At 30.3% G+C, this 26,038-nt stretch overlaps 1 protein-coding gene across 1 annotated transcript in view; it reads left to right on the plus strand.

Annotated features, from left to right (window-relative positions):
• Positions 1 to 1,494: 1,494 nt before the first annotated feature.
• The window catches only part of LOC145314806 (uncharacterized), a 39,797-nt gene continuing 15,253 nt past the window's right edge, over positions 1,495 to 26,038 (plus strand). The window contains exons 1-7 of the mRNA XM_080154887.1: positions 1,495 to 1,629; positions 5,016 to 5,063; positions 11,885 to 12,108; positions 16,056 to 16,121; positions 17,974 to 18,011; positions 18,465 to 18,563; positions 22,654 to 22,731. Coding sequence (XP_080011013.1) covers positions 1,612 to 1,629; positions 5,016 to 5,063; positions 11,885 to 12,108; positions 16,056 to 16,121; positions 17,974 to 18,011; positions 18,465 to 18,563; positions 22,654 to 22,731 — 571 coding nt within the window. The 5' untranslated portion in view covers positions 1,495 to 1,611. The remainder of the gene's footprint in view (positions 1,630 to 5,015; positions 5,064 to 11,884; positions 12,109 to 16,055; positions 16,122 to 17,973; positions 18,012 to 18,464; positions 18,564 to 22,653; positions 22,732 to 26,038) is intronic.

The following is a 26,038-nucleotide window of genomic DNA, read 5'->3' on the forward strand; positions in this document are numbered from 1 at the left end:
ATTCTGTATCAAGCAGTTTTTCAACAAATTTACTTACAATTTTGCTTCGACTCTTATCCATTTATATTCTGATTATTCAGTTCTGACACTATACCAGTGTTAATGTCCCTTTGTCCTACCGTTTCAGTGCTTCGCTTTTAGGGATGTTGTCATCCTTGTTAACAATATAGGTCGCATGTCATAGCAACTACTCTTTATAAATGTATTCTTATCAAAAACATAGAAGAAAAATGATTTTTTATAGTGTTGTACATATTCCCCAAATCTTTACTAAATTAATATTCTTAAATCTATGAAATATTACATCATACATATAAACAAGGAGGATAATTTTCAAAAAGTTGAACTTTTTAAAATTATCATCTTTGTACTTTTACTTATGAGGTTTTAACTTTCATATAAGTGATGTAAAATTATGTATACACTTTTATACTGTAGATAAGAAATGGGACCTTGAGTAAAAAAATATGGTTTTCTGTGAATTTCAATAATTTTAAAATTCTATTTGATACAGATAGACCTATTAAATTACCCCTCCATATATCCATATATCCATCCAACCATCTAACCATCTATCCGTTTTGTCTATCTATTCTGTATCTAATATCTATCCATGCATCTGATTAAATAAAGTAGTCAGGTTTTTTGTCTGAAACTGAACCGATTGAGTTCTTTATTTTAAGTTAGCTATATATAGGTCAAGGGAATGATTTAGGCTATTTTACAAACCCTCCTCCCCCTCCCTTCTAATATAAAGGTTCAATTTGATAAAGTCTATCTTTAAAGTATGGAATTTAGATAAGCATAAAATGTAAACCCAGATATTTTTACAACTTTCCATTTCCTACTGATAACATTCTCTTCTTCTGAGGATTTGACGGGTTTCTTAAATCATAAATTTAGAGCATTGACAGTAGAGTGTTGGCGGTTTCCATCAAAGTGCCTGTCGAGCATAGAATCCTTCCTAAAAAGGAGAGTGGGGAAATTTGTTGATAGGTTTTTTTTTACTTTAGGTTACATTGGATAGATGTTAGCCCCACAGGGTAAGTAATAGGGCGTAGTTTGTCGGTATTTAGGGTATTTTTTTATTTTTAACAAATTTTTATCTCATTTTCTACCCTTTTATTAAACTGTAATATTCTACAAAAGGTGTTTATAGAAGTAACCCTAACATTTTTGCAGGAGCATACAATACTTTTTTTCAGATTTGTTTGCAATTCAGCAAGAATAAAAAAATCCAAAAATCCTGAAAAGCGTATCGCAATTACAAACTGTTTTAGGGATCTTACAAAACTCAGAACATTACACTAGTACCTAAACTTTTATGACCACGTTAGCTTTTTCGTTGGCTGAAAAACTTTTATTTAATTGTGATGCTTTAGTTTTAATCTACAGTAATAATTTGTAATACCTACATATTGTAGACTTGCTTTATAAAGTTTACTAATTCTATTGCAGTATTAATAAAACATAAATTGGAATATTTTCAGATACAGGCATTTCTCCATACCCTAGTAGAATATAATGTAAAATGTAACTGATATACCATCACATACAGACAGACATTACAAGATAAAAATAGCAGAGAGGAATATAAATGGTTTCAACAATATGGGAGATATATTAAAGGTGAGGTTGGATGGATAGATAGATGGATATCAATATAGTTAGTTATAGATAGATATCCTATAGAGGAGGATACACCACGAGATCTTTTTTGGTGTATTTCCTTTAAAAAGCTTGCTTAACCATGTGCACCTTCAATCAACTAACCCTTTTATTGCACGAGCTTTGTTCCGTAGTCCTAAATGTGTATGGCAATGAGTTGCGACTGTATCGGACCAAGACATTCCTCAACTCTATTATGTCTTACAGGTTTAGATGGATGCATAGATAGATAGATTTAAAGTTTTCATAAAAATGTTTTGTTAAACTTCCATAAACGTAAAATAAACAAAAAGTTTAATTAATGTTTAGGATCTACTGCAGTTCTCGGTAAAATATTGCTGGTAAGCAATATTTCTAAAAATCTATAAATTTTAAAGGCTGCTAGCTGCCAAACGGCTGAACGTACAGATCATGCCCGCATACTGTTTTAAGCGGCATAAGAAGGCCTACAAATAATCTGGAATAGCCATAAATCAATAATGCATAAGTATCTCGCAGTGCAGAGAAATGCGCGAAAAAGACCTATTTTACGTGTTTTTTCTTCAGTGAAGCTTTCCCTGTGCATAATTGGATCTTGACTATTCCAGATTATTTGTAGGCCTTCTTATGCCGCTTAAAATGGTGTGCGGGCATGATCTGTACGTTCAGCCGTTTGGCAGCTAGCAGCCTTTAAAATTCATAGATTTTTGGAAATATTGCTTACCAGCAATATTTTACCGTGAACTGCAGTAGATCCAATGTTTATTTTAAATATATATTGAAATACATATTTAGGGTAAAATAAAGCATTTATATGCTAACGTCCATTTAAGAAAATATCCTATTATATAAAGCTGTGAGATGTTTTGTCTGTCAGTTAAGATTTCGCTAACTACTGAATGAGAAATTTGAGTTCTCCTTTTTAGGGAATTTTCTCCTAATTAGAATAGGAGCCCCTAGATGGTAGGGGCTCCGTCGCTAGAACTGTCATAAATAAATCCCCTTTGAACAAAGCAAATAAAAATGTACTTTTCCTAAATTTTACTTTTACTATCTAAATACAGGGATCTTAAGAGATAAGAAAATGGCCATTGATGTTCAATACATCCCCAATCATGATACACAAAATTACACTTTCTGTATAATACAATAAGTGATTAAAACGTTTGGATAACCAATCTAAATTCAATTTAGTCCCCAACGTTCTTAAGCCAACTAATAAGAAAACGTTATCATAAAACTTTGAGGACTAGTGTAATAAACAGCCAGCAGCCCATCTGATTTAAATGTTTATAAAACGTTATTATATAAAACTTTGGAGACTAGTGTTCTAAACAGCACAATGTCCCCTCTCTCTCTGATGTAAAGAGTTGTAGTAAAGATGAATGTGGTTCTCTTGAATTTAAGAATATTTATCATAAAGTTTTACGAGTCGGTATTCATACAAACTTGCTAAAATCCTTCAATTCATTTTTTGGGGGTATTATTTGTTTAATTGCGATTTGGGGGGAAATGTACCCTCCCTCAAATTGTTATGGACCTCCTCAGGACTAACAAGTTAAGGATAACCATATTTGTTCATTGGTTAGCGAGATCCTTTGCTACTGAAACACTAAAACACACATATTTTTATTATATAAATATTTTTCTCTAGAATATATGAACATACCTTTGTACATATTCTTCTGGAGATTACTAAAGATTCTTCTATAAAGTTTAAAACATTAAGGTTTAAACAGTCTACTATTATTTAAGATATTATATTTTAGAGATATTATCGGCAGAAGAACATGTAAACTTTCTATTTTAAAATAGAAAGGTTTTTTTCGTATATATGATAAGAACTCTCTAGTCACAGAGCCGAAAGAGTTTTTTCATTTAAGGAGAGTTGTTCTTTGATCTTTATTTCAAAAACTAAAAAAGTTGCTTTTCCTTTTCTCACAAAGCCTTTTAAATATAAAGTTTTAGAATATTTGTGAAACTTTGACTTTTGTAAAGCATTTGACAATGCTAGAGCGGGGGGCAAAGTGCATTTGTATGTAAAGCTTTCGCCTCTGGTTGTACTTCTATTAATGTAGCTACTATGCTTATATATTCATGCCTACTTACCCACAAAGTGCCTTTTGCGCACTGAACCCCCCCCCCCCCTTCTATTCTTGAAATAGATTTTTAAAATTAGGTGGGATTTGATTTTTTCCTATTCCTTACTCAAGCATTGCCTATTTCAATAGTGCATAACCTTGCAGGGTTACACAGATCCTAACATAAACTAACCTAACTTCTCAAAAATAAGGGGTTACAGGGGATTCATAAAAAATAGGCATCTGTTTATGCTGTTTTTCTGATGGATTCTAAAAAGTAATTTCAAAATTGCATTACTTAATGAAACCAAACGAACGACATAAAAAAATATGAATTATAGTACAAAATTTGCTTTGAATCTTTTGTCAAGCATTTGTTCTACTTTTATGAATATTGTCATCCTCACTTTTTTGCATAAAACCAACAGTTGAACAAAAATTGCTTCATTTCTCACATCACTTCTTTTTCTGTCACCTCTCTCCTTTTTTTACATAACATTTCTTTTTTTTATCAAGGAATGGGAAATTAGATAGATATGTATTTCAACATAAGCATACAAAATAATAATAATAAAATTATTACACATATTCACATATTTTTATGCATAGTTTGGTACTTTCATAACCTGGGTTGGCCGTTGCATAAGCTGAAAATACCAGTATTAAAGTAAATAAAAAGTAAATAAATCCTATTATATAAAGAAGTAAGGCTTTTTTGTCTGAAGCTCAAGATTTCTCAAACTACTAAACCGAATGAGTTCTCAATTTTAAGACGTTTAAAGGTTCTAGGTTATTTTATTGTTACATCTAAACCTTAGGATTGTAAAAGGCGCATCCACTAATAGATTTTAGAATATCTTACTTTTAGTTAACATATAATAGCAAATAGCTTGTTTTTTTTAAATTTTATTAGAACGTACCTTTATCCCTGATCCCTTAACAACAAATTTTTTATGCATCTTGGGTTTTTGTGAATATGGAAATCAAAAGCTTTTCAAAAAGTTTACTATTGTTAAATAAAAGAAAAGTCAAGGACAGTTAGAGTTGCATAATTCATTTTTCGTTTTGCCTTTTTGGTAGCGTAGCTATTCTATAACCAGGTTATGTCCGTATGTCCGATTGTCTTAAGGTCTACACTTATCTTAAAGCAAACAAGGATGACCAAATCCTTGAATTTTGAAACAAGAAGAAAAAATCATAATAATGTAGTAAACTATAGTATTTTTCGTAAAAATCTGATAAATTTAGATACAATAACTCAGCTAATCTTATCTATATTTTCTTTAGGGTTACCTGAACGTCAAATACTCTGGACATTCTAGACTTACAAGAAAGGTAAAGTATAATCCTTATATAAAAATAACAGAATATCTATCTGTCTCTGTGTGTAGCGATGGATCTCGCTAAATTGATCAACCTGTATAGTTCTCCTTTTTAGTGAAGCTTAGTAAAGGTTCTAAGAAGTTTTATAAATCGCCCATTGAAAATAATAACTCCACTTAAAGCTGTTTTCAACTTTTTTAAAACTTGAAATCGAAAGTGGAGGGTTGACTTCTCCCCCTTCCTTCCTTAATGATCCCCCATAGGTTACTAGAGGATCAGCCGCTAATATCAATAAGTGGAGTTACTATTTATATTTTGAGGCCATGTATGTATTTCTTATTTAAGTGGAACAACCCTTACGCCAAATAGCCTAAAACATGCCGTAGACTTTCATTTTGATTAGTGTGTTTAGCTGTTTGTTAGAACTTTCATTTAAGCATACAAACACCCAACTACTTTAGTATCATGAGTAGTAGTCCCTTCCATTTGAAATGTCAAAGTTTGAATAATGAAAGTTGAAACAAAAGGCGCGAAGGAAGCAGAGAGAAATATTTTATACTCATAATTCACTATTACATTGGTGTGATAATCAACTAACAAAATAATATTTAGCACAAGTTTTCTTTTTGAAAATGCATCCTAAAAATGATCTAACATGTCTCCAAAACTAAATATACGTTTTTGAAAATGAGTTGGATATATTAAATTTTACTTAACTTGTTATTATTATTTATTTGGATAAAATTAGAAGAAAATAAATTCAACCTAATCAGACCGTTTCTGTGATTTTTAGCTTTAAACAAAATAATTTTAAACTAACCTATAGGTAATTTAGTTAAGATGGGAAAAAAAACTTTGGTGTAAATATATAAACTTCAAACTTTGGTTCTCTTTGTGTCTTTATATATTTATACTTTCTCCTATTGATCTTCTAGAATTATTTCCAAGTTTTGTTCTCTTTGTATCTTTATATATTTCTCCTGTCTTCTCTTGATCTTCTAGAATTATTTCCAAGTTTTATTCGCTTTGTATCTTTATATATTTCTCCTGTCTCCTCTTGATCTTCTAGAATTATTTCCAAGTTTTGTTCTCTTTGTATCTTTATATATTTTTCCTGTCTTCTCTTGATCTTCTAGAATTATTTCCAAGTTTTATTCTCTTTGTATCTTTATATATTTCTCCTGTCTTCTCTTTGTATCTTTATATATTTCTCCTATCTTTTCTTTATACACTAGAATTATTTCCAAGTTTTGTTCTTTTGTATATTTATATATTTCTCCTATCTTTTCTTGGTACACTAGAATTATTTCCAAGTTTTGTTCTCTTTGTATCTTTATATATTTCTCCTGTCTTCTCTTGATCTTCTAGAATCATTTCCATGTTTTGTTTTCTTTGTATCTTTGTCTAAAGTTTATACTGTACAATTAAAACAGCATGATGTAATTGTAGCTAACAAAGAAATTACTTTTTCATTTGCATTTATGTCTGAATTCTTTGACTGTACATATTTTTTTGCAAAACAAATTTTGAAAATAAATCTGGACGACCTGTCTGTGTCTCTGCTGTCTTCATTTATTCTAATTTTAATTTTGTTCACATTATGTTACATCCAGGGAGGGAGAGGGTAATAGCTGATAAAAAATCCACATTTCCTTCTCCATCCCTCTACCCCTCCTAATATTAAAGTAGAATTGGGACTAACAGTATTTTTTTTTCGTCCATTGTCCTATCTATCCCTGTATCCCTGATTACATTTCACTCCTTTTGTTTTAAAAGGAAAAGATTGTTTCCTTTGTGTTTGAATTCATAATTTATATAAATTAGCCTGTTAAACCTTTGTTTTAGCATGTAGCTTTCTTAATTTCGGTGGTTATAGTTTTAGCAATAATACCGTTTTTACTCATAGTGCCTCGAAAATGAGGGGGCTTTATTTTTTTGTTTTAGATTAGGTTATATTGCAGACTGGAAAGCCCCAGGGGGTTAGGAATTAGACATATCAAAAATACTACCCTTAATATTTCAAAAATAAGGAAAGGTTTTTAAGTACTGGAAAGGCACTTATAGGGTAAGCACTAAAATAACCATGAACCTAGTAACTCTTCTCACTCTGATTATGACGTAAAAAAAATTAGCCAATGAGAGGCCACTATAAATTTTTCCATTGGTCAATTACAGTGTATACTGGCCTTTCAGTGGCTAATTTTTTTACGTCAGACACTTTTACTAGGTTCAATAACCATCTACTGAATATCATTATATTTTTTCTTATTAGTTGGCTGATATTCTTTGCAAACTAGCAATGTCTAAACTTTTTCACCAATAGCTTTAATCTGTTTTAATATATAAATTTAGCGTCTGTTGACTCATCCCATAGCATCCCTGCAAATTAAACACCTATTTAGTGAATTTTAAAAAACTATTAAATCTAGGCTAAATTTAGCTGTAGAAAGTTACCTAATTTTCGACCCATTTTAGGCAGAAAAAATTCAGTTCTCACCTGCCTTCAGCATATTATATGCATCAAATCGTTATGCAATCAAGGATGAAAATATACATTCTATATATTTTTGTGTATTTTGTATATATTTCCATAATATGCAAAATTTCAAGCCCAAATGTATTATTAACAAGGATGACAAATTCCATAGAAAGCAAAGCTTATGAATGATTAATTTGTAATCTCTATGGATAAGACAGTGAAAGATTAATTCATGTACATACCCCCAATGATGATAAGCAAATTAGTCTCTTCTGTAGATCATTGATTGAATAGTTTGAACTAATCAATTAAAATTTTATGAAGTGCTAAATTTTCTGGGAGAACGAATGACAAGACGTTTTTTTAAAAACATTGGTTACCAGTGTAATTAAGAGTCACATGTCCCCTGTAGACACAAAAACATACATACAGTTTATGTCAGGTAATAGAAACTTTAAAATATAAGGATAAATATCCAGACTATTAATGTATATAACGTATAAAGGGAGATATTAAAAGTAGGTTACAATGTAACATTGGTGTGGAACCACTTCTACCAAAAATCAAATAATTAGATCCTATATATTTGCCTTACATTTTGATTATTTCTCATTATTAAGTTATCTATCTGTTTTATTAGTGTATTTCATTCAAATTTTTGGGCTTTAAAATACTTGAAAAATTATACAATCTACACATTCTTCCCTAAAGAGTTTAATATCAACACTTTTTCCAAATGTAGTTCAATATCCACAATAGTTTTATATTCATAATTTTAAAGGCATTTTTAGATACTTGCATTAAGAGTCGTGCAGAAGGGGGGAAGTGGAAGGTTGGATAAACCCCCCATATGTCTCCTTCCTTCTATACCCCCTTTGAAAAGACTTACACTCCAAAAAATCTCCCCCGTATACAGTCAATGGGTGGATCTTGGAAAAAGACAAAGGGGGTTTCGTTATAAACCTTCCAAAGGACCTATGAGAAGCTACCCTGTTAAGGAGAACCTGATCGGTTCAGCGGATAGCGAAATCTTTCGGTACAAACAGACAAACAAACAAACATACATCATGTTACTTTATTATTAGGATATCTCCGTGGATATTCTTGTACATTTGAGTCCACAATTCTGAATTACTTTGTGTAAGTTACTGGATGTTTGTAATATTATATACTAATTAGTTAATGTATAATATGCATACTCAACATATTATCGGTTAAACTAGGCTTTACATAGGGACATAGAATAGGTAAATAATAAATCAAAGTAAATTTGTTAAGTATCATATTTAGATTTTTATGCTAGATAAAGTTAGGTTAGAGCAGCCACCTGTTACAGTATTCTGCAGGGTTAGGACACTGCAGAACCAAAAACTACTTCCTCCCCCCCCCCCCCAAGGGGAGCTAGAAACGGGTTTTTAACAAATAAAATAAGAGATATAGGTGTTCAGTGGTTTAGTTATAGGTATGAGTGAAAGCACCAAAACAAATATTTTCAACTTCCAACCTTGTGAAAATTGCAAAAAAAAAAACTATTTTCTGCCAAAAATTAAAAGGTGTTTCATATATTCACTTGAGGTTTGAATTGTTTTAAAGAACTTTTAAATTCAACAGAACAAAATGTTTCTACATTTCTACTTTAAGTACTTTTTAAAAGCGAAGCTTTTCTAAAATTAGGGTAGGTCCGTACGTCCGTCCGAGGTAGATAGCTTTTATTAGTGCTGTTAATTAATCGACCATTTTGTCCGAAAATAGACCAATGAGAAAACAATAATACAATGAAAAGAGGAAAATTTGTCATTATCATTTAAGAGAAGATTAAAACTTCATCCACCTAACTGGCGAATATTGTAAATTTGCATCAATTAACCATATTAAAGGTAAACACAAAGTTTCCTACCCGCATAGATATATCTTACTTCAATACAACCATTTTTTAGGTTTGGGCAAACAAGAAAAAAGCTTTATCCATAAGTAGTTCAGCAATAGCCAATAGAGGGCTTGACCTTTAAATCCCTGTAAACTTTCAGTTGAAACTTCCAGGCAAACGTTGTGCACAAAAGGATTGGATGTCTGTAGGACATTAAGCCACGTAGCAAGATTCGTTTCCAGCATACAAAAATTGAGACCTTATCATAACCATTCCACTAGAGATTGTTATTCAATTAATTCAATTCAAATGATTTTGAACCTTTTCCAAAAGATGATTTGGTTATTATATTTATCTTAAAAGCTGAGCTTTAGTTGCATCATAGAATCACCAAATTCATAAACATAGGCAGAGTTTGCTTTGTACAAGCCAGCAATAGGTGACCTACACTTGGCCTAAATATGAGTATACATTTTACTTTGTAAATGTATAATGTACAAAAGACCTTTGATTAAAATACTATACTGTTCTCTGAAACTGTTTTACACAACTGTGAAACTGTGCGATGTTTATCATGAGTGTTACAGACAATCTGCTCTTTAATTTCTATGGGTAACTGTACACATGTACAAATTTATACCTTTTTAAATATTATAAGATATAATGCACATAGTATTAGTGTTTAGTATAGATATAATCCTTTCAGTTAAAATAGGAAAGTTTTAAAATTAACATATTTCTAATTATCTCAATATAATTGGATTAATTAGGAACTAAGTTTTTGTACAGATTTTCCTAGGGGGTGTGTGAGCCTTAAGGGATCGAAAAAAAAGGGGGTTTGTAGGGGGTGATATTGACACTTCCAAACTGTCCCTGTCTGTATGCCCGTGCTTACTAAAATAAAACTGGATCCATAAGCCTGTTAGTCTGTTATCTACATTGGCATTAGACCTAACAAAATTAACCTCTCAGCTCATATTGACCCTAAGGCTTTATTTATAGAGTAATTGGAATGTTTGAAAAGAAAATTTTTCCAGTATTTTTTTGTTATATCAGCTCTTTCCTTTTTGAGTAATACATGTCTAGTTTATATAAAACTGTTAGTGTGTTAGAGAATAAACATTTGTTTACCATTTTTCTGCATTAATCTGACAGCTTCTAATTTTACTTCTCCTACTTTTTTCAATTTGCAATACTCAGGAATAGAAGTCATACACAATTAATTTAGGAACGTTAGAATTGTCCTTTCAATTCAAAACTATGGAATGTGTTTCTTGGAACAGAAAAGTACACTTCAAAATCTATAAACATTATCATTCTTTCTTTTATTCTAATTATATTCTATAATCACAAAGTAATAGAAAAAGCATCTTTATAATGATGTCTAAAAATGGCGTTTTATTAAGTACAGATATAAATAATATTTTAATTTTATGGCTGCTATAAAACGGACAAGCATATATTGTTTAATTCACTTGTACAAGAGACTAAATCAACTGAAAATGATTGCTAAACTCGAAATATATTCTTATCTCTTATCAAAAATTGGTTTCAAAACAATCCAACTTTAAATATTTGCTCCTTAAATTGCTGGTAATATGTGTGTGAAGCTTGTAGTTGAATACATAGTTAATTGAATAGAAAACAATTAATATTCCTACTTTCTTCCTTGATACAATGCAAGGTAGTTGGAGTATGTAGTTCCTCTATTTACCATATGAATTTAGAAAACTATGGAGAAAGAAATAGGTACACAGAAAAATGTAGGAAAACAAAATTGATTAGATCCAAAACCTAAAAAGGTTATGAAAAAAAAATTCAATGCTTTTATGAATCATAACTAATAATTGAAAATTATGAAAAACTACATTATGGAAATAATTTCTCAATATTATTTTTTAGAAAAATAATTTCCTGCAAATATTTATAATAAAATATTGAACAAATATGATTTTTTTATTTAGAGGATTTTTTTTTATTTGACAAATTATTTTTATTTATTTTGTATATTAAGATTAAGTTTGGATAGATAAAAAGTTACTTTCTCCAAAATACTTGCCTTTATAAAAAAAATTTTACTATCTCTTATTTAACACACTAGCGAATATGCCCCTAGAGGTGTCTAAGGGAACTTTAGGGAAGAGGGAAGGGGGTTGAAGTCGACCCTCAACTTTTAATTTATAAAAGAAAGAGTAAAAAAAATGATAGGGTTATTTTTTTCTATAGGCGATTTGATGAACACACGAACCCAGTAAAAGTGTCGGACTGATTATGAGGTAAAAAAATAATTAGCCAATGAGAGGCCACTATAAATTTTACCATTGTTCAATAACGGCCTCTCATTGGCTAATTTTTATTTTTACGTCATAATCAGTCCGACACTCTTACTGGGTTCTGAACACACTAATAGACATCCTGTTACTTAAGATAGAATTAAAATTTTTTATTACTTTTTTCATTTTGAAATCAATTCTGTTTTTTTTTCAGGCATGGAGAAAACGATGGCTGGTCATGGAGTTCCCTAGCTGCAAGGGAAGCACCCCGGAGGGCTCAACCACCAGCAGTCAGTCCTCGGGCGTCCCTGCAGGGGTACCACATACGGGGGCCAACGGAATCCCCACCCCCGGGGACTCTACCAAGGGGGAGGAAGATTTTGCTAGGAGTATTTCCAGTATTTTGGTCAGAATTTACACATCACATGTCCATGAAAACAGGAAATTTAACATATTAAGATTTGTAATTGTATAGCAGCTATGCTACAACTAGTGTTTATCTGTTTGTTCCTTCATACATTTAACTGTAAGGCAAAAGAACACAAAAAAAACATTATTTTACTTCCCTTTAAAAAATTACGTAGCTTTTTTTCTAAATTAGTATTTTAAACTATAATTTGTAAAAGTGTTTCCAAATCTTATTAAGCGATGCAATATTCTTTATATTGCTGCGCTAATAATTAATACATTTGTTCTTTTGTTCTAGTTATTAATTTAGAGCGTTTTTGTTCAAAGGAAATTGTATGATTTCACAGTACTGTGACAAAAAGCTAATGGTAATTAGGATTTTATTATAGTTTTTATAATACAAATCAGAGTAGAAAATTATATTTCCAATTGAAAGGTCAATTTTATTGAATTTAATCTAAACTTAGATTTTAAACTAAAAACTACATTCCACATGAATGGTCTGTTTCAAAATTATGGATGAATGAATAACAGAAGTCATTATATTAAGTAGGCATTATCCTAATCCTTTAAATGGATTAGATTTTGCCCCACTAAAATTTTAGTGAGGCAAAATTATCCCCTCTAAATTCTTAGTTTGCCTCACTGATTTTAGTGGGACAAACTGATTTTAGTGGGGCAAAAGTTTTTTAAGAATTCACCTCTGCTGTCGAGTATACAAAATAATAGCATTTTGATTATATGTAAGCTAAGACAATTTCTATCGTGCGCCCTTTAGTCAAAATAAACCAAAGAAACTGTATTTTTTGCCAGGCATTTCAAAGTACAAGACAATGGCCGATAAACTGATGAACATCTTCAATTACCCCTTCTATAACTTTTAATTAGTGGTTGAACCGTTTGGACACTCAAACCAACCAATCAAAATTCATTAAAAGTTCCCCAAAGTTGTTTAGCAAAGGATAAGAAAGCGTGATTATAAAACTTTGTGGACTGGGGTAATAAACAACACATTGTCCCCTCTTTCTCTGATTTCTTGCATCAATTACAAATCAAAGGAAGATGTCCAAATCTCTCTTTACTTGGACTGGACACTGTCCTACCAATAAAAAGAAAAGAAGATGATTAAAATAGTAAAATTTAAAATGTACTAAAATCGACCTGCAACCTCAAACAATGGAGCACAGTGCATTCAAAATTTGTTTTAGATGAAAAGAAAGAAAAAAAGTTTGTTACGGTAAATTAAGTTGATATGACTGCAGGGATATAGGGATAAGACAACGAAAAAAATGTCATCAAAAAAATTGTTTTTTAGAAATTTACATCAAAGTGCTATGCGAGCACTGAAACTCACCACTCTCCCGAAAGGGGTTAGGCATAGGAAAAAACAGGTCCAAATTATTTTTTAATTTATTTTTAGAATAAGGGGGAGAGGGTTACTACTCGATTTACACATTCAGGGAAAACACCTTTTTTTGAGTGTAGAATAATTTGTCCCTGGATAAAATGAATGAATTTTGGTTGCTGCATCTTTTTTCACATAGATTAATACATCTTTTTACTAAACTAAGCCTAATCCTTAATATATAATACTCGGTGATTGTCAACTAATTGAAATGAAAATTATTCAAACTTTGTCACTCACTCACAAACAAAAAATTAAGGGAAAAATGTTATTCAATAACATAAAAAATCACAAATATAAAACTAGTGAAAATGAAGTTTCTTGAGGATTGACTTGTTGCAAATAATAAAAGAATGGGGGCTAGTGCATCTACACACACACACAAATTCTTCAAAGTATTTCTTCAAAAGTTCTCTTTTCAAAATAATTCTTAATACCATTAAATATATTACCAAAATATAGAGTATCATTGAGAAAAATATGAAATACCTTGGCCTAAAAATTGCACCAATAATGTAAAAAATTAATGGCAACTTGCAAATAATAAACTACCAAAGATGAGTTTTTATCATCATTCAAAATGAGTATCTAATTTAATATCTAAGATTACATTAATTGAAGTCCTATGTTGAAATTAGTTTTACTTCTTATTAATTTACTTTGCTCGCCCACATGGTTCCTTTCAGGCCTTTGTTGTTCACTTCAATAAAGGCAAAGTATTTAAAATAAAGTAGTTTAATTAATTGCGCATTTTAGCAACTTTTTAAACTTCTTCCTTTGATATTATTATTGTAAATTTTCAACAACTTAAAATTCAATAAATTGAAGTTACCAAAGCTGAAGACAGCCGTATAAAACATTATTCCTAAAGAAGCCAAATTAAGATTTTAAAGTAAAAGCTCTTTCATGATATTCCTTAATTGTCTATTTTAGCAATTTTTTTCCATTATTTGCTTTTTAAAATTTAGTATGAAAAAGAATACAGACTTTCAGAGTAATCAAAGAACTAAAAACATTTTTTTTTCGTGTAGTAATTTAGCTACAAAAAAGCCTATCAGAAAGGTATCCTAAAGAAGCCAAGTTAAGATAGACTCAAAAGCTCTCATATATTCCTTATTTTATTGAATTACTTTGAAATAGTTGGGTGCAACTTAATATTATCTAAAAAATTCTTGCTTAGTAATGTAAATGCATCATATGCCTACAACCTTGGCATGGTAAGATAGATGTATGGGAGAAAAAGAAAATTCAAACAGCTGATGATTGATATAAGAAAAAAAATTATAATGAACAAAGAGAGATCATGAAGTAGAGAAAAAAAAACAATGGGAAAGAAATAAAAAAGGATAGAAAAATAAAAGATTAATGGAGAAAAGAAGGTAAAATAATTTTTGATCCATATTTCAACATGTTATTCAAAATTATCAAAATACAGAAAACAGAAAGTCATGGATGAAAAGAAAAAAGTGAAGAAATAAGTATAGAATTAACTGAATAGAAAATTGGATAAATATTTTTATAGGCCAATCATAGATAGTTTAGATTATGAAGCCAATAAGATAGAAATTTCAGAAAATCAGCCATGGAAAAAAAACGCATAGCACTATAAATGAAAAAATAACATAATATTTTGTTGAATAACTATGCAACAATTTCAAACAGGAACAGAAAGACAAACTAATTATTATGAAAATAGCATTACCATATATGAATCTTTTATTAGATGTTTACTGTTTATTTGCTTTTTAAATGTTAGATCAATTACATTCAATATAGGATAATAGCAAAAAGATAATTTTTATGAAAAAGGAATTACATTTGAAAGTAGGTTGTTTCCCAAGCAGGACATCCTACAGCCAGTTATTTCTTTGATAGCAAGACCTTTAACTAATTTTCTATTGTTTTCATCTATTTTCATCCCACTACTCTTCCAAATAATGTCATGCATTTGGCTTAGCAGAAATTTTAATGTCTCGTTTTTAAAGAATCTTTAAAGGGAAAAATATTACACATTTAAGTTCTATGAAACAGTTAGTCAAGATTTGATATTAAAGCTTGTTTTGGCAGAAAATGCAGTTCCTGAATAATTGATGAAGACAACTTTTTCTAGCTCTGTCAAAACATAAACAATATATACTGGGTAAAAATAAACAGTTGTAAAAACATTGCAGAAATGATTTAGAAAATATTGTTAAACTTATCAGGGAGTCAAGGGACAATGGAATGTAAACTATGCGTGTACTCAAAGTTTCAAAAACATGCTCTCTCATTGTTTACCCTTTTGGGTACTTTTATTAAATCTTAGGTTTGTTTTAACTAGAAGTTTCCAAACTTTTCAAACAATAATTTTGATATGCAGAAGGAGAAAATTTATTCATGTAAATCAATTTATTATCTATTTTGTCTTCTCCCTTAAGATCCCTGTGTTTGAGTCAAAGCTACTTTATACAAGGATGTGAATTTTTATTTAAAGCTTTATTACATAATTCACATTTAAAGTAAGAATTCAAATTAAATCTACATTTGTGGATGTTAAGCTGAAGTGAAAATTGATATGTTAAATTAAAAACTGCAGGGGGCCTCCAGTCATTTGTCTGCAGGTTCTTGATATACATGGACTTCATAGAGTACAATCCAGGTACATAGATTGATATATAGGTAGGTATGTTGGTAGGTTGGTAGAGAGATACATAGAATGATAGGATGATGGAAAGATAGAAGGATAGAAAAGGTATAGATTGATAATTAGATAATAGACAAGCCTATCAAATTCTATAAGAATAAAAATAGAAAAAAAATAGAATATACTTATGATAAGGATGATTGAATGAAAGGAAGTATATGATGAAATATATTGATATGAATACCATGTTTCAGATTATATACTAGGCTTATGATGCATATGTGCATATATCTAGAATATAAATATTATAAATATTAAATGTAACAGAGTATAGTTTAGGCTTGTAACAGATTGTTTAGTTCATCAGTTCCTTCGCCTCTAGTCTCTAAGAAAGGATGGGGTGGGTCAGAAAAATAGCCTAAAACCATACCCAAGACAATTATAAAGCTTCCCTGAAAAGTAATTTCTAAGATCTTTAGCTCCAGACTAAAAATCTTAATACCATCAGCTCTTAGCACTAAGATAACATAGCACCACTCCATTGAAACTTCACCTATTCAAAAGCTTAATAGGTTCAGGCGTTAGGAAGTACTTAAAGCACTGAAAACATCGTACTACATATGGGATTTCAAGTTTGCATAATTATCCGTGGTAAGCCTAACCTAATGTTGCACATAAGATAATCTGTGGGATATAATGCACAGGTACAGATAATATATATTTATTCTTAGTTTTTTTTTGCATACAATACTAGATTTATTTTTATCCATCTGATTTATCTATTCAGTTTCCATCAATTTCTTTTTATAATTTACAACTTAGTTTAAATCAAATAGTAATTAACCTCCAATCAAAATATCTTTTTGTTCTTATTTTATGTTAGTTGTTATGCAGGGTTAGGCTCCCCTTAAGGATCAGAACCATTTTTTAAAAGTTAAAAATTGGGAGGGAAGGCTTGCAACGATTGTACCACGTAATGAGGTAGTGAGGCCTTGGAATTTAAATTATGCTGGTTATAAAACTTTGGTTAACATTATAATAAGCACAATGTCCCCTCCTTGCATGATCATACCAAAACATTTTCAATTTATTTCATTTCTTTTTTTATAGAAAAATTATTTTAAATGGCCTTTTGTATGAATATATGTATGTATGTGTAGGTTTACTAAATAAATATTCCTTTTGCATTCAATAGAGGATTTATCTTACATACTTTTTTATTGGATTTATGTATTTGGTTATGTATAATAATGGATATAGAATACGTGGATATTGTGAGATAAAATGTTTTACCAAACTGGCTAATAATACGATACCGCCCTCATCCCACCTTATAACGATACCTCACTCCCCCCTTGGCCATGGATAATTATATTGACCACTATCTGAGGACTTTATTAGCAACCTAAATTGACAACAAAATTTTCTTCTCCCAATATCCACGTATTCTATATTCATTTGTATAATGTATTAGATTCAAGGTTTTGTTGCAATTACAATGTATTTATATCTATAAATCATGCTTATAAAACTTTTTTACTTTATAGTTATGAAATTCTATATTGTGTCCTAAACTTTTGGGTAGTTGACAAACTCTAAAAGGTATCACGTGGACGATAAATTAATGTACACCCGCCTATGATGATAAACAAATAATCTCATCTGCTTGTTAGAAGAAAAGTTTAGACACTGCTATTATAAGCCAACATATGAGATGTGTGTTTATCAAACTTTAAGTATCAGTTTAAATTATAACCCACTATACCCTCCCTCCCGGCAAATTACTAAGATTTAAGTATGTTAGTCAGTCATAGTTATCAAAACAAAACAAAAATAATTGATATAAAGATTATTTATTTTATTTTAGATCTCAACCTTATGCTTTCTCAGTAGACGGTAGCTCAGGTAATACTATGTTTTCAATCGATAAAGGACAATTGTGTTCAGTAGTAGCACACTAATAACATGATAATATTATTTTATCTTAATAACATAATTATCTTTGTAAGATCTCGCCACACTCTGTACCAATATGTCTCTACTTTACTGCAAAGATATTTATTGGTCCAGTATAGTTTTAACTATTTAACTTGTACATTTTTTGACGGGAGGACCATAGTTAAAGAGTAGCTACGCTATAAACAGTTAATTTTACTTTTATCAAATTGTAAAGAAGTTAAAGTAACATTTAAAAGATACTAGTTCACTAAAAAAGGCCTGTTCAAAAAAATTACTCCACTTAACGATCTGGACTTTTCTATTTCCTGTGATTCTATTTTTTTATAATTTTATCCAAATTATTTAGTATTTTGTCATCTTATTACTGCGGAACTTATAAACATTATTATTATTGTTTAGGTGAACTAGTGGCTGCCGGGGGTTCTGAAACTGAATCTCAACATTGGATTAGAAGTATCAGAACTAGAATTTGGAAACCAAATAATATTAATAGAACAGGTACACACAGATAGATTTGGAATTTAATGTTGATCCATTAATTTTTCAAAAAACATTAACAGTGCTAAACAGTTTTTGAGGTAAGATTTTTTGGAGAACTCTCTAAGCAAATGAAGAAAATAGGACATCGACTATTAATTTATGTTAATATTAAATGGGTTAAAAAAAATCAATGCTATAGTTCTTTAATTAAAAACATGCTGTAGATAGATATGTAAAGTTAGAGCCATTGAGTGATTTATATTTAGATAGAGAGATGAAGTGAAAATCCAATCATTGAATTAGAACTATCATAACCAGTATTTGGACAGATAGTTAAAGAAGATAGATTTATAACTATATGGATGGATAGATAATCTATATAAAATATTTGAAATTATCTGCTATTTAACACAAATTGATAGCCAGAAAGAGAGATAGAAAGATAAACAATATATCTAAATGTTCTCCAATAAATCATTATGCAATTCCATTTCGACTCCTTGGGATTTTATATTGCAAGAAATGCATATGGGTCAAATATTTCAGGGATTAATTGATTGGCTATTGCAGAAAATAAATTTCATATTTCGTAGAAGTGTATTATGGTTCTAATATTGATAATTTAATAGTAAGGTTTTTTTTGTCTGAAGCGTAAGATCTTAATAACTACAGAACTGATTTAGTTCTCCTTTTGAGGGAAAGCATATAGGACCAGGGATGGTTTTAAGCTATTTTGTTTCTTGATTTAAGTCTAAGGAAGGCTAGATATCCTAGATGATAAGGTCGCAACCGCTTGTATCAGTGAGTATTAATACATTAACAACATAAAAAAAAATCGTCGAAAGATCAAAATTACGTAGAAACTGTGACATATACTGTATATAGTCTAGACTTTTAAGTACAGTCGGTTAGAAAAAGGACTTATGTACCCTATTGGTAGACTAACTGCAGTAAAAAAAATATATGAAATAAAAAAATGTTTAAAGACTGGTCAAAAGCCCAAAGGGATCAATTGTAAGAATTAGGCCGGGTCAGTTAGAACAGTATGTATAGGAAATACACACAGGGTCTTTACAAAAAGAATAAATTGAGGAGTTTTTAAAAAATAATAATAAGTTTTAAAAGAAAAACTATTTTAGTTTAGAGCTACACCAAAATCAGTCCTTTTCTTTATATTCTTTTATCAACGTAAATATTATATCCAAGCAAAAGAGTATATATTTTCATCAACGCTTTAAAATGAGGAAATTATAATGTACTCTATTATTATGTTTATTTATAAGGATTATTATTGAATATCCTAATATAAAATACTATGGTTCTTAAGCGTTCTCTAATGATCTTGATCATTTAACCGATTGATTTCTTCAATTTTAAGTAAACGGCTCTTTTTTTTAAATATAGTGTTTTAAATAGTTTCCGAATTCCTTAGATGCTAGTGGCACAGTAGCGAGTTAGGTAAATTTTTAGCAAGACATATTTTTTGGGTACCCTGTATATTTAGCATATATGGTGCTCTAGCTGCATTTAAGCCAGTGATTTAAATTTACCCTTTTATTCACATACAGAAACTTTACATAGAAACCAAAGTACTTGAAAATAAGGAAAGAGAGAGAGAGAGAGAGAGAGAGAGAGAGAGAGAGAGAGAGAGATAACAGAGAGATAACAGAGAGATAACAGAGAGAGAGAGAGAGAGAGAGAGATAGTTAGAGAGAAAGAGGGGGGGGACTATTTACATTAGGAAACTTTAGAACTTAAACGTACTTATGCTTGATCAATTGTCAAATTTTACTGAATTATTTTTCCTTATGAATACATAATCTTATTCAGTTACAGTACAAAAGTTTTTTGATGAAATTCATAAATTTACAGACATCTCAAATTGTAGAGTATTTTTTAAAAATCGATTTAAGTGGAAATATTGACAGGGAAAAGGGGATGTAGTAATGGGCGTGGATAAGAGTCATCGCTATTTTAGCCAGCTGGGGGTATTACTTTATTAGAATACATATTTAGTGCAACATCAAAGTAATTATACATCGATTAATGAAAAAGTTGGCTTATTTCTTTACATCAAGTAGTTTTATTATACGTCACCAAAATGCATAAATGTACTTGTATTGGTTAATTAAGCGCCTTTAGAAATATTGTATTTTATCAGGTATTTCAAGGAATAAGCCAATTAGGTTCTAATGATGATAAACAAAATTACCTCTTCTGTAGGGAAAAATATTGGTTAGTGTAAGAGCACTATTAACTTGAACCCCGAAGTTTTTAAGCCAACCAATATGAAAATATGTTTATAATACTGCGGGTACTAGTAAAATTTACAGACCAATGTCTCCTCCCTACCAATTTTTTTATTGAAAAACATATCAAATGTTTGTTTAAGTCAAGTTGCTGTAAATACAACCACAAGACAAAACATGCAGGGACGTAGGGGACATTGTACTGTAAATATACCTTTATATTATTTGTTGGTTTAAAAACTTTGGGTACATTTATTGAATTTTTTTTGTTAGGTGAAAACTATTAGTGTTCAACCAATATTTTTATCTACAGAAGGGATAATTTTGTTTAACATATTTGAAGAAATGAAAGCATATTAATTTAGTCTTATACCTTACTTACCTGTATAACATGTAAATGTGAAACATTTATAGCTATAATACTCGGCCATAATCATATTCATAATGAATTCTGGCAAGCATTATTGTTTAGGCTTTTGAGTATTTACTATCTATAACAATAACTTCCATTCTTAAAGAGAGGGGACATGTGACTGTAAATTATTATGGAATTCAAAGTTTGATAAACACATTTTCTCGTTCGCCGAATAAAACGCAGTCTACTTCTTATTCAACTAACTTCTCAAGAAATAATTAAAATCTACAGAAGAGGAAAATTTGTTTATTATCATTATGAATGTACATTTATCCTATATTGAGGGTCTTTTTGTGTTTTTAAAATTTCTTATATGGCTTGTAAAAACCCCAAAGAAAACAGGCAAAAGCAACAATGCTTTATATTATTTTGCATTGATGTGTGTTTTGTGTGTATTTTCAAATTATTCTGGGTTTGCTTAATGCCAGGAAGAGATAGTTAAATAGCGATTAAATCTATTTTAACTCCCTTAAGTCCTTCTCTAAAAATTGATTGCCTACAACAAAAATAATTGTTTTTATAAATTTTTAGGGGATGCTAAATTTATATTTCATTGTCTAGTCCCTGGTTGACTGCACATATATATTTGTACAGATTGCAAGGTTAAAAGCAAGCAACATAAAGCATCCATTGAAACCAACCAAAAGTTAATTCATAATTTTGTAAATCAAAAATATATAACACATAGATAAATAGTTTACAAAATAAGAACATATTTTTTTTAAAACATTAATGTCTTTGGTATGTTGCAGTACAGTCCTTTTTTAATGGATTTAAGGGTATATTTAGTTATGAATCCTAACCTTTTAAAATAATTTTATTAGCGGGAATGTATGCGCACTAAAGAGAACTACAAGTTAAAAGTTACCCTGACCCAATTTTTAAATTTCTCATGAAATATTAATTTTGTGCTAGAGATGGATCTTATTTGAAAAGGATTGTTACTACAGAGCATTTAAAGATTTAGGCTTGATCAGAAACTTTAATTTTTGATAAACTTTTTGAAGGAAGGTAGTATTTTATCTACAGAAAAACTATAATGTCAACAATCAACAAAATATTTCATTAGTCATTTAAAATCTTAAAAGTTGTTTTTCTTGATGGTACATATGGAATAATACAATCTAACTATCTAGTATTTATCTATCTAGCTAGCTATCTAATATCTATATATCTAGCTATATAATATCTATCTATCTATCTATCTAATATCTATCTATCTAGCTAACTAATATTTATCTATCTAGCTATCTAATATCTATCTATTGTAGGTTTCCCTGTATCTCTTGTAGACAATATACACAGTGATGTAGCTAGGCTCAGAGGCTTCTATGGACATCTAGATATTTATATATCTAATATCTAGATATCTAGCTATCTAATATCTAGATATCTAGCTATCTTATATCTATCTGTCTAGCTATCTAATATCTATCTATTCTAGGTTTCCCAGTATCTCTTGTAGACAATATACACAGTGATGTAGCCAGACTCAGAGGCTTCTATGGACATCTAGATATTGACAGGGAATACAAATATTAAATTTTAACATTTTTTTCATTGGGAAAGCATTAGCGCTTTCACACAAGGTGCCTTGTTGAGCACTGATACCAACCCACTTCCACCCTCTTTATTTTTAAAATTAAAAAGATTTTTGTTATTATTATTTTAGATCAGGTTAGGTTAGGTTATATTGGGTAATGTTAGTCACGCAGAAAGGGGAGTGCTCATCAGCCGTTTTGTGTGAAAAAACTAATGTATTTTAACAAAATTTGGTAAAAGAGCCCTGTACTGAAAGAGCCAACACTCCATAAAACTCATGAATTGATAACTTACATATATGATTAGTTGGTCTATCTTCATTCTCATTCGATCAGAGTTTTATAACGATCAAACAATTATCTTATTCAGAAAAAAGAATGTACTTCTTATATTATATTATATTTTAATGTAAGAAAAAAAATAACATTATAAATTTATAAAAAGTAAGAAAAGTAAAAACAATGTTTCTTTTCATAAATATTTACCTTAATAATCATGGGAGGGAAAGGACATTAAGCTGTAAATTTTAAATGTACCCAAAGTCAGTTTAACAACTTTTAGCACTTTTATTAAATACTAGCGGCTACGCCCCTAGAGGCCTCTAGTGGCACTTTAAATGTTTTTGTTTGATAAAGTCTCTACTATAATATTTTACGTACGATACCTCTTCATTTGACGTTGAAGTCTCCTAAACGTTTTTCAAAATTTCGATTTTTTTGTCATTTCTCTTGGGAGGGTGGTGGTACCCTCCCCCAAAATAGTTAAAAACCTTCCCGGGACTTATGAGAAGCTACCCTGTTAAGGAGAACCCGATCGGTTCAGCGGTTAGCGAGATCCTTCGGTACACACAGACAGACACACAGACAGACACACAGACAGACACACAGACATCCTGTTACTTTAGTATAAGGATTTGATGGTTGGTTCAATCTAATGATGTCCAAATTTTTCAAGCAGGAATTGTAATTCATAGAAGAAATTTTATTGTTCCTGTTTTTTTTGTTTTTTTTTGGGGGGGGGGGGTGTGCATGAATTGACCATAACCTTATCCTTATGATCCCTAATTTTCTAGGAGAATTTTTTGGGAAGTGTGGATTTTGATTTGTCCAATGATAAAATCATGGATTTTGTTTGTGTGTGCTGGGGATTGGTAAGACATGTGCTAAAATCTTTTGGCTGGTATATACATTAGAAAATACTGTTGGGTGTGTTGGCATTTCAACTAAAATTGGATATCTTTTTAAACTATGCCTTATAAATCTCAAGGCACTGCCATCCCAACTATTTCAGAAAACAAATCCATTGATTGATCGACCTTTGTCTGATAGTCCCAACTGAATATAGTTCTAAGTTGCACCAGTTACCAAGGCATTCCAACGTATTGCCTTATTCTCATTGCGCATCTGACATTATAGCAGTAGTTACATTGATTAACAAAATACATTTATTTCTGATTCTAATTTACTTTGTTGTTTTGTAGGAATATTTTACAAAATATTATAGATAAGAAATATAATTTTAAGAAACAGGGTCATGAAAAGGTATTTCTTTAACAAACAAGGATGACAACATCTATAAAAGCGAATATAAACAAATTAGAAACGTGGCAAATTGGACACTAACAAGTAAAGAAGAATAGCACTTTTTATTTAAAGATATAGAACATTGTAAAGAGACTTTAACCACAATACGTTGTTTACATAATGTGATATTACATTAAATGGCAGGAATTATAGAGCTGCTACGCATATTTTTAGAAGAAATTTTTTATTATTTTAACATGCCTAAATTTAAAATCTGACGTAATTATCTTTAGATAAAAGATACACATTTATAAAAGTTTCGCGTTAATATGTGTTATTGTATTTTTTAAAAGTTTTACAAGTATACTTGAAGAAAAAAGACAACTCTTTTGAAGTCTTTCTTGTTGACTAAAAGAAAACAAGTAGGGGAGATGTCTTTAAACAAAATTCTTATATATTTTCCATGTTTTAAAATGTACAAGAAAGAGAAATAACATAAAAACAAATCAGAAAATATATTTTAATTTAAAAAAACGAATGAACATATAGATTTTTAGATATAGAGAAAGATAAAAGAAGAGAGATAACCCAATCTTGTAGATGTCTGTCTGTATGTAATTGTGTCTGTCTTTCTCTGTGTGTTTGTAACAAAAGATCTCGCTTGGTTTGATCTGATTGAAGCTTCTTATAAGCATAGACGTTCAAGGGGGGGGGGAAGTGGGGATTACCCCCCCAAACGAATTTGGGGGTGCCATAGGCATCCCCAAAAATTTTTTCCTTTTACCCCATCATTTAAAATTTACCCCTACACTGGGGGTGCTGTAGGCACCCCCAACCATTTAGGAGGGGGTATTTACCTCCCCAAAAAAAAAAATCTCTAACAAAAAAAATTCCTGCGCTTCGCGCGCATTTTTAATACGAGAAAACCACCTTTAGCGTTACGAACTGACTGACGGACAGGCAGACAAGCAAAGTAAATTATGGAGTAATTTCGCTACTAAAAAGCTCGACAGATATATTGAAAAGACAGAAGATAGGGCTTAGTTTCAAGTCTAAACCAACAAATATACTTTGAAACAAAAACAATGTTGGATAAAGGATGTATATGTAGTTGGGAATGTGATAAATATATCCCCACTTAAATCCAAAAAATTTTAAACAAATCATTAACATAGCTACTATTTGTGATAGATGGCTGAATAAACAGCCCATTCCTTGTGTTAAATGTTAATCCTGATATAAAAGTAACTGGATGTCTGTCTGTCTATTTTTACCAAGGGATCTCGCTAATTGCCGATATGATTCTCCTTCACAGTTTAGATTTAGGATTTGGAAAGGATTTTAACTACTTTAGGGGAGGGATCAACCACCCTTCTAAGATAAATCATCCCTAGAACTATTACCTCCCACCCCCCAAAAAAAATATTAAAAGATATAATTGATTTTTAAGAAAAAATTCATGATATTCTTCTAAACTTGATAGATAGATAAAAAAAGAGATGGATAGAAAGATTTGAGTGTAAAAAAGAAAAACAATGTGTTTGCAGAAAATATTTATTTTATTTATAAAGCCACAATACAACACTACATAAGAAAACTTTTACAATACTTTTGTCTGGGAATCAGATATAGAGAAATAGATAGATAGAATGATGAAACAAATTGGTTCTTTCACACATTGTGCCTGTTGAGCTATTATAAACCCAACTTTTATACTTGCGTTGGCTTTACTCTTTGCGAATACCCAATCAACCCTAACCTAAC

This window comes from Acartia tonsa, chromosome 3, assembly GCF_053477335.1.
Source record: "Acartia tonsa isolate MP-2025a chromosome 3, ASM5347733v1, whole genome shotgun sequence".
Lineage (NCBI taxonomy): Eukaryota > Metazoa > Arthropoda > Copepoda > Calanoida > Acartiidae > Acartia > Acartia tonsa.